The sequence below is a fragment of the Rhodamnia argentea genome, chromosome 3, assembly GCF_020921035.1.
Source record: "Rhodamnia argentea isolate NSW1041297 chromosome 3, ASM2092103v1, whole genome shotgun sequence".
In the NCBI taxonomy this organism is placed as follows: domain Eukaryota; kingdom Viridiplantae; phylum Streptophyta; class Magnoliopsida; order Myrtales; family Myrtaceae; genus Rhodamnia; species Rhodamnia argentea.
The window spans coordinates 16360250-16368854 of record NC_063152.1 but is presented as its reverse complement, the minus strand read 5'-3'; the positions used below and the strand labels follow the sequence as shown (position 1 = coordinate 16368854).

Here is an 8605-nt window from a genome sequence, read left to right as displayed (position 1 = left end):
GTAGAGGAGATGTTGAAACTTCAGACTTTCTTCCAATGCTGAATTATATAGCGCTAAATCGAACTAGTCTCCTTCAGATGATACATTTCCTGCCTTACATAATTATATCAATCTGAAAATTCGTAATATCTACTTAGAGGAGCGTTGTCATTTCCAAATTCTTAAAATACTATTCGAGTTTATTCGACATTAGCTGTTAAGCTTCCCAATGATACTAATAATCAGGTCGACCCGAGGAAATGGGTTGCCCCACCCCTTTATCCTCTCAAAAATCTGCTGATTCTGTCCAGCTCTTAATATCCCAAAATGGTGAATACAGTTAGGGGATCTAAATTGAATAGTAATGAGAGAATATGAATATTTAGCAGAAAAAAGATGGATGGATGTAGTAAGTGACCCAAAATTTTGAAAAGGAAAATGAATCATTACCAAAATTACCATGTAGGCAGTAGCAGAGGCCGTCCTATCGATTCAGGATACATGGTTTTTTCGCCTTCTCTTTTGTTTCTTTTGCTTCTTGTAATCGTCATATAAACTGAGCGCCCTTGTTGTACGATCCAACTCACTCCTCAATCTCTCATTCTCTTTCACGCCGCGCAGAAGCGTATAATGTTCCGATAGCTTCTTTTTCACCTCATCTTCATCGAGTGAACCTGCTTTCTCCAGAACTCGGTCGACACTGGATGCCGTCACTCCTTCACTGCCACGTTTCCTCTTGTTGCTCGACTTCGCGGCATTGCTCTTCAGGCTGAAGGATTCCCGTTCAAGTGATAAGTCCCGAAAAGCTTGCTGAGGAGTGAGCGTGGAGAGATAAGCTTGGGTCGGAGCAGCACTCATGTTAGAGATGCCCGAAGCCAGAGTTGAAATTGTTGGATGATAATGTTTTGTTAGAAGGTTGAGCTCCCAAAGCACGGAAGCTAGAGCACCGCTTTGATTAGGGTCCGAGGCATAAGGTTGATATTTCTGCAGAACAGTAATTGCTATTAGAGAGATTGTTCGTAATTTACTCAGCAATCCAAAGGGGAAAAATGAAACTAATGATGTGAGATATGAGAGAATCATGCAAGAAACTGTCCTCTATTGAGCAGAGCATAAATAAAGGGCAAAGTCTAAAAGAGTGCACTCTAGTCATGTGGATGGCGAAACATCACTATGCCTGGGAGGCTGGGAGCATGTGAGATAAGCTCACACAGTGCTCGTCAGAAAGACAGCCGCCATAGCTTCGCACTATACATTTGCAATGACAACTAAAAACATGGAACTAAAAAGCAACAACAAATTTAATTGAGCAACCACATCTTGTACAAGAACACTTATTAAAAGTTCCAGATTTCTTTTCATTCTCCGGCAGACTCTGGTCGTTAGGCAAAGCAAAAACCATTACAATCTAAACCAAAAAATGGAGGTAAAGGCTCCAAAAACATCTACATCTGTATTAAGGCAGCAAGCTACAACATTCTCCAGGGGCACTGCGCTTGGAACTAATGGTGAAACTTAATGTTACTCTGGTACAAGACATGAGGAAAAAACTCAATCATAATGAGTAGACGTTTCCTGATTTCGGGACTACACATATATCTTGATTTTAAGTATAACATATCATGCATCAATTATGGGTTTTGAATGGTAGTAAATCGCTTACCGCAACAGAACCTGATACTGAGCCACCTCCAGGATCATTTTCCAACAAAACCCGACATTTTACATTCTTTAAGAGAAGATGCTTTAAAGTGACCAAGGCTGCAAGTAAGGGCAAACAAGTAACCAATTTAAATGATAATCATAGTGTCAACAGAAAATAAATAACTGGCATTGCATAAACCAAGAAGGGTACCGGCCATGGACTCTGCAGACTCAAAGCATAACGAGAACGTGGCCAAACGCTTTATGAATGCTGCAGCCTTCTGCATGTCGTGTTGCCTATCGTTGCACAACATCATCTTTAGAGCTTCAGCTAGCACCTCACCCTGATCTCTGCTTTAGACATCAGGCATCAATGAATAACAGTACAAAGGGAGAAAGACGCTGTCGCCATTGGTGGTCATTATAAAAAAGTCACTATTGCTTTCATGTGTTTCTATTGCTGAATATCTAGGACTGTGGTTAAAAAGAAAGTCATTTGAACAAAAGTGCATGGGCAGATGAGTCCAGAAAACGAATTTGACAGCAATTATATGATAAAAAACTCTGTTGGTCATGATAAAAAGATCACTATTTTTTTCTCCGAACAAAGTCATCTGCATCTACAACTGTGGTTTATCAAAAAATCGGGCAAACTGACAGTGCATGAGCAAATGAGTTCAGAAGAGCAAGGTACCGAGCACTCAACATAGAAGTGCTAACCTTCCAGGCCTGTATTCAAGTATGAGGTTGTATAGCTGAACAAAAAAATCTTGCAAATCAACATTCAAAGCATCGAGATTGTTCCTCATCACTTTGAAAGCAATGATGCAACAGCGAAGTCTTTCCGAGACGGTCAGGCATTTTCCAGAACTGTCCGTTTTTCCACCAGAACATGCAAGCTTTTTAAGGTAATCCATGAGATCTCCCATATAATCCAAGTCCATCAGGTGAGAAAATTTTGCTAGACCATCCAAACATGGTCCAAGGAGTGGGTGAGCCTCAGTCACATGAGTTGTACCAGTATCTCCACTAGGTCTGCGAAACAAACAAAAAGAATGAAGTGATGTTCCGTTAGACATCATCCACAATGATAATTTCAAATTCAACTTTAAGCAAATATTTTAGGTTGATTATAGAGAAAAATAAAACCGACAAATCAAATGGACAGCATAACTCATAATTGAGAACCACAGCTTAGATTCGTCCTATGAATTTTCTCATGTCAATCTGAAGAACTGACCTATATTGAAACCCAAGTTTCAGTGTCTGATAAAACATTTGCTTTGACACAGTACTACGCACCAAGACCAATATACTCTTTCATGTTTGAATATTCCTCTATAGTGTCACAAATATACAAATTATTTGACGCATGAAATCACCTGGGCACAATTGACTGCATAGTGTGCTTCAGAACACGAAAATATATCTCAAATACAGCAGAAAGTGTCTCTGACTGCATCCTTCGACGCTCCATAATATCTGGAGTGAAACTAGCTGCTTTATAATCAGCAGCAACCTGTTTACAGCACCAAGCACCTCAACTGTATGATAATGTAAGCAGAAAATCAGAGAAGGTAGTCAATTGTCATCGCAGAAGAATGCCTACCTCATCCCTCATTTTTGACATCATTTCTTGCCTAGATTTCTTTCTATCGGTCGGTTGTAGATGGCTTGATTCCTCCGATCGGTTTCCTTTCTTATATTTCTTATTTCTAACTTTTTTATCCTTATCTGGTGCTTCAGATCTACCAAGATCCTCGTCAAATGACAGAGACATAAGTACCTGAAAAAGCATCTCGATAGTTATAACAGAGAGGAGGGGTAACAAAGTAATTTAAAAGTGAAAGCTAAAAATAGTGACCTATTGAACATACTTGAATAGAGTCAGGATGCATCTGACAATTATGAGCTTTCACATAATTTGCAATCAAACGAACAGCAGCTCCAGTAACTTCACCGCCGTGTTTACCCTCATTTGTGAAAAGTGACTTAATCGTGTCACAACAAAGTTTCCTGATGATATACCATACTCATCTTTTATTCAAGAGAAGAGTAGGGTGGAAAAGGGGAGAAACAAATACATGCCAAGGGATGTTCAAGGAACATGACCACAGAAGTTCTATGTCCATACCAAAAAGAAAAAAGGAACGATAAATAGAATGTTATCCAGAATTCAGACTTTAACATAAAAAGGATTGCGCTTACAATGCACGCATCACTTCATACCACAGCACATGCTCACAGATTTACGTAGCCACAAGCAGAAGTCTCGCATGTCTAAATGACTGCTAGGCAATGCTTCATTTCTTTCCCTTCTTGTGGGCAGGGAACTTAAATCAAAAGCAAGCAATAACTTAAATTTATAGATAAAACTACAGTTGGTGATCTTATGAGTTCATCAATCACAGAAGTCCACAAGCCATTCATAAAACGAGAATAGAAATCTGTGCCCAAATGACCACAGCAGCAAAAGACTAACTCTTCAAAGTTCTCAATTATTCAACATTTCCCCCCAGCTTGTCCACCAAAAGTTATTTCCATTGCAAACTGGATAGCTGAATAGCTTCTTAACATAAGAAGTATAACGAGAAGTGAAAAAGACATGGCTAAACCTTATGACTTCATCAGAGGAACTTATGTTTCTGACAACAACTTCAACCAAGCTCTCGCGATAATTGAAATGAGGAACAGCATCTAGCAAAGTACAGATGCAGCGAACAACCGCATGTTGATACAAGGAGACCTTTTCTAAAACCATCAACTTCTGCAAGTAGGCCTGTTAAATAAAATTTGAATTAGCTTAGAGCAAGTAAAATTCGATCAAACCAAACTCAAGATCAACCTCGTCTCACTACTACCCAAAAAGCACCCATGCACAAAAGAAATAAGGTAAAACGCTTATCCTATGGGATTGTCCATAAGCTCAACAATGATTGACATTACACTGGCTTTAACCGGAATGTGTTAAGCAAGACTTGCAGTGATTTTATGTCCTGTTTCTGATGATAGCATTTCATCAACAATCACAAGAAGATCAAGTAAAACCTTGTATGCGGACAGAAGTGTCGATTCATAATACCGCATCTTCTTGACATCCTTTGAAACTTTCATCTCGAGCTCCTTCTCAGTAGGAAGTCTAATGCGGTAACTATCATATCACAACAGAGGAAAACATCAAGGCAGATCCGAGGGAAAATATGGACAGTAGATGTACTGTGAACATCACATCTAAATAAACTATGCCACATACCCAGGAATGATGTCTTTGAACACAGACAACAAAGATAGAAGCCCAAGTTTAACAATAGCATGATTGCCATCATTGCACATCTGCAGCATTTCTTTTAGAAGTTTAATATTAGACTCCGGATCAGCAAGCAGAGCAATTCCCAGTTCTGCAAGTTTACACTTCTTAGTTTCAAATGACTCTTCTGCAGTGACGTCCTCTTTCAACTCAGCCTAAAGAAAACATGACATTGTGTAAAGATGAGAAGATATGTATTGAAGTTAAAGTACTGTACATAGGTTACAAGAACAGTACTATGATATTAGCAAACTTGTGCTAAACATGCAAGCATAATATCAGGTCCAAATCTTCATTGCATCTAAACCAACAAATCAGTATAAGCAAGCTAAAGTGATCCCACAATACAAGCATAAGTTTTACACAATAAGAAGCAAAACGTTGAGAAGAGAGGTATAGGGACTTCCAAAGAGATGCTACACGACTAAAAAGTACAATGGGATCTCCAGGGCATGCTGCATCTCACCAACAACCAAAACATAATCAGAAACAAAAGAAAAGGGGGACAAAAGAATACATTGCTTATCTTTACCAAAAAAAAAAATAAAAAGAATGCATTGCTTATCCTTCCATCATTTTTGCAAGTGTTCAATTTCCAGCCCCTTAAGAAGTATAGGGGCAAGATTAGACGAAAGGATAGTTCGAGAAGACAAGAAGCAAAGACCAAAAAGATGGAGTTTATCAGGGGTGGACGAAGTGATGCGATACCAAAACAGCTCTTTGGGGGTTGTCTTTCACTTCATCTTGAGGCAGCTCTTTCGTCTGCTTCTTAGCTTCTTTCTTGCTTTTTTTTAGCTTAGCTCGCCTTTCGGCTTTAGTGAGCTTCACCACACCCTTATCTGTCTCGTTTGTGCGTTCTTCTCCTTCACCTTCACCTTCAGATGGTTTCGATGCGTTTAACACTGCATTTTTCCAATAGACAAAAAGGGCATGAAAGTTAGCACAAGTCCATATCGAGCCGAGAGTGTAATTATGTTTCTATAAGCAAGAAGGTGCAAATACAAGTGCGATAGTAGAGTTGGCCGTCCAAGGTCTTGACAGGCAGAGTATCCACATGACCCACTCGAATCCCGGGTTGCTCCTCCTCCTCCTCCTCGTCTTTCTGCAAGGCCTTCTTCTTCTTCAACCTCTTCTCATAAAGAGCTTCGAGAGCATCTTCTTTCAGGTCAGCCACTCGCGTCACATGCCTTGCGTAGCGCAGATATACAAAGTGTTTCAGGGTTATTCAAAAAACACACCCACCCACTGTGTCTACGAATTTTTACAGGGGAATTTCCAAATGGGTTCATCGGGTACCACCTTCATTTTTTTTTTTTTTTAATTGGATCAAGATCGATTCAAAAAAGTAGAGGGAGGAAATTACTGACTTGGTGATCGAATGGGTATCCAGACGGGACACAAAGCCGGCGTAGTCGAGGTTGTCGTTAACGAACTGCAAGTCCTCATCGGAGACTTGGATTTCCTCCTCCGACACCTCCGGCGGAAGGTCCGGCGGCAGTATTATCTTCTGCTTTCCCATATCCAACCAAAACCAACCGAGAGAACCCGACAGCGAATCCGGCGTAGGGTTTTAAGGGATGGTTCGACCCAGGAAGCCTTAAACCCTCTTCGTCATTCGGGGATTCGACGCTCTGCAAATCGAAGAAGACGAAGAACGCCCAGTTTGATGGATCGAATTGCGATGTTCGAACATCTGGGCCTTGAATCTAGCCACTGCCAATCGCTAACGGTGACAAACTGCAGTACAGAGTGGGCTTTTCGGCCCAAACCTTTTACAAATTTACTTAATTCTAGAGATGTCAAACGGGTATATCGGGTCGAATATGGTCCGACCTATATTGACCCATATAACCCCTTTTGATCCATTTCTATACAATACAAATTTTATGACCCATACCCAACCCAACCCAACCCATACCCGACCCATACCCGACCTCGTATTTTTTAAGCATTTCCTTTTTTATTTTTTCGTTTCCCTTTTTTATTTTTTTATTTTTTCCTCCTTCCTCCTCCCTCCTCCCACTCTACGACTCATCCTCCCTCCTCCGTCGGAGGCCGGCGACCTCACGAACACTCGAACAAGGGGCCAACACATTCACCATCGTGACCACCCGATTCAGGTTTAACTCAGGCAAGAACATCCGCTCGAACGCCGTCAAGACATCATCAAACCTCCTAACCTTCGTGTGTGCGGTGATGAGGACAGTCCACGACACGACGTCTCTTTGGGGCATTTCGTCGTACATCCGGCGGCAAAGTGTCATGTCACCGCCTCTAGATGCGTAAAGATTGAACAGCGAATTCCGGACAAGCTAGATGCTCACAGGTGGCTATGTTCGTTACTCTCGGACTCGGTGAAGAAGAAGGAAACAGAGATGAAGACTCCAATGACTTCCAAAGCGCGGGGTTCGCCTTTTTCCGAGTGACGTAGAGTTGAAAAATGGGTTAAAATATGGGTCAAAAAGATAACCCATATTTTAACCTGTTTTTTGGACTTTAGTTTTTTCAACCCATTTTATCCCATTTTAGAAAAAAAAAAGTGAGTTACCCATATAGAGTGGGATCTTCTCAAAATGAGTCAAAAAATGGGCATATGACCCATATTGCCGGCTCTACTTAATTCTAACGACCGTTCTTGTTCACGTGGAATAGAGAACGAGCCCATATTCCTCGTAAAACCGAACCGATCCCTTGGGAACCGCTCGGAATCGGCCTATTCGATCTAGTCCGATTCGGATCCTGGGTCAAGATCGGGGTCAATGCGACCCCCTAGTAAAATTGCATCGTCCATATGCTCAAACAACTCGACATGACTTAGAGGCTCTTATTGTTTCGCCGAAATTTCTTGTCGTCGGAAAATATATTCCAGAAAATTCGATTCCGTAGATAATTAATCATCTTTTGGTATTTGTCCACGCTAAAAACAAGTTGAAAAAAACTGACTTTATACTATTTGATAATAATTTAATTTCCTAAAGGCAATTGTATGATTAAAAAGATAACATGTAACAACTAATAAACTGGAATCCACACTTTCTTTGTTAATTCCAATAAATCCATTGAAATAATACGAATTACAAAGAGATTATTAAATCGTACTTGTAAATCTTATATATGAACATGTGTTTTGGAAAATGTAGAAAAACATGGGCAGTAAGGAAGTATGTTCGGGAAATAGTAGAAATGATTTACGAAAATAAAATAGATGGATATTATTTAAAAAGAAAAAGGAAATTGATTAGAAATAGGAAAAATAGACGTAGAAGGATATATTCGTATCACTCGGACGCAGAATAAGAAACCAAGAAAAACGATTCCCTTTTTGCTAAAAACAGAAGTTGTTTTTCCTATAATTTTGTCGGGTGTTTTTCTCAATCTAAACTTTTTTATGTTCGATCCATGGAAATGATTTATATCAATCGACTAACTTTTCCATTATCCAAATGCTAACGGATTTATCAATTTATAATCTGGTTTGAGCTAAGGATCCAAATTGCGAGTGCACCTTCTAAGTGAGAATGACAAGATCACATCATCATTAGTTTCTCGTGATAGGGTTCAAAATTCAAAATGATGAAATTCCGACGAGAAGTTGTGCATATGCGTCGTTCTTTAATATCCGTAAAAATGGTGTTCACGTGGCGCCACGTCCGTAAGAAAAGAAAAAGAAAAACT

The 8605-nt window shown here is 40.0% G+C and overlaps 1 protein-coding gene across 2 annotated transcripts; it reads right to left on the bottom strand.

Annotated features, from left to right (window-relative positions):
- Nucleotides 1-251: 251 nt before the first annotated feature.
- LOC115757142 (nucleolar complex-associated protein 3-like) lies at nucleotides 252-6663 on the bottom strand. 2 transcript variants are annotated; one of them, XM_048276411.1, is made up of 13 exons: nucleotides 6298-6663; nucleotides 5933-6117; nucleotides 5639-5832; nucleotides 4877-5085; nucleotides 4672-4774; nucleotides 4239-4402; nucleotides 3501-3639; nucleotides 3233-3409; nucleotides 3006-3142; nucleotides 2344-2658; nucleotides 1835-1920; nucleotides 1643-1740; nucleotides 252-963 (listed from the first exon to the last, which is right to left on the bottom strand). In XM_048276411.1, exons 1-13 carry the CDS (start codon nucleotides 6447-6449, stop codon nucleotides 472-474), a joined length of 2451 nt encoding a protein of 816 aa, XP_048132368.1. In that variant the 5' UTR covers nucleotides 6450-6663; the 3' UTR covers nucleotides 252-471. The 2 variants fall into 2 exon arrangements, with proteins under 2 accessions (XP_048132368.1, XP_030553118.1); XM_030697258.2 differs by having other exon boundaries at nucleotides 1835-1974; nucleotides 6298-6661.
- Nucleotides 6664-8605: the final 1942 nt, after the last annotated feature.

Bases quoted from the DNA above. Each gene is read 5' to 3' on its own strand.
- LOC115757142 (XM_030697258.2), bottom strand. From the start codon at position 6,449: ATGGGAAAGCAGAAGATAATACTGCCGCCGGACCTTCCGCCGGAGGTG. The intron at 4,775-4,876 runs GTATGTGGCATA...GTGATATGATAG, and splicing joins TTCAAAGACATCATTCCTGG to TTACCGCATTAGACTTCCTA. The intron at 964-1,642 runs GTAAGCGATTTA...ACTGTTCTGCAG, and splicing joins CAGTATCAGGTTCTGTTGCG to AAATATCAACCTTATGCCTC.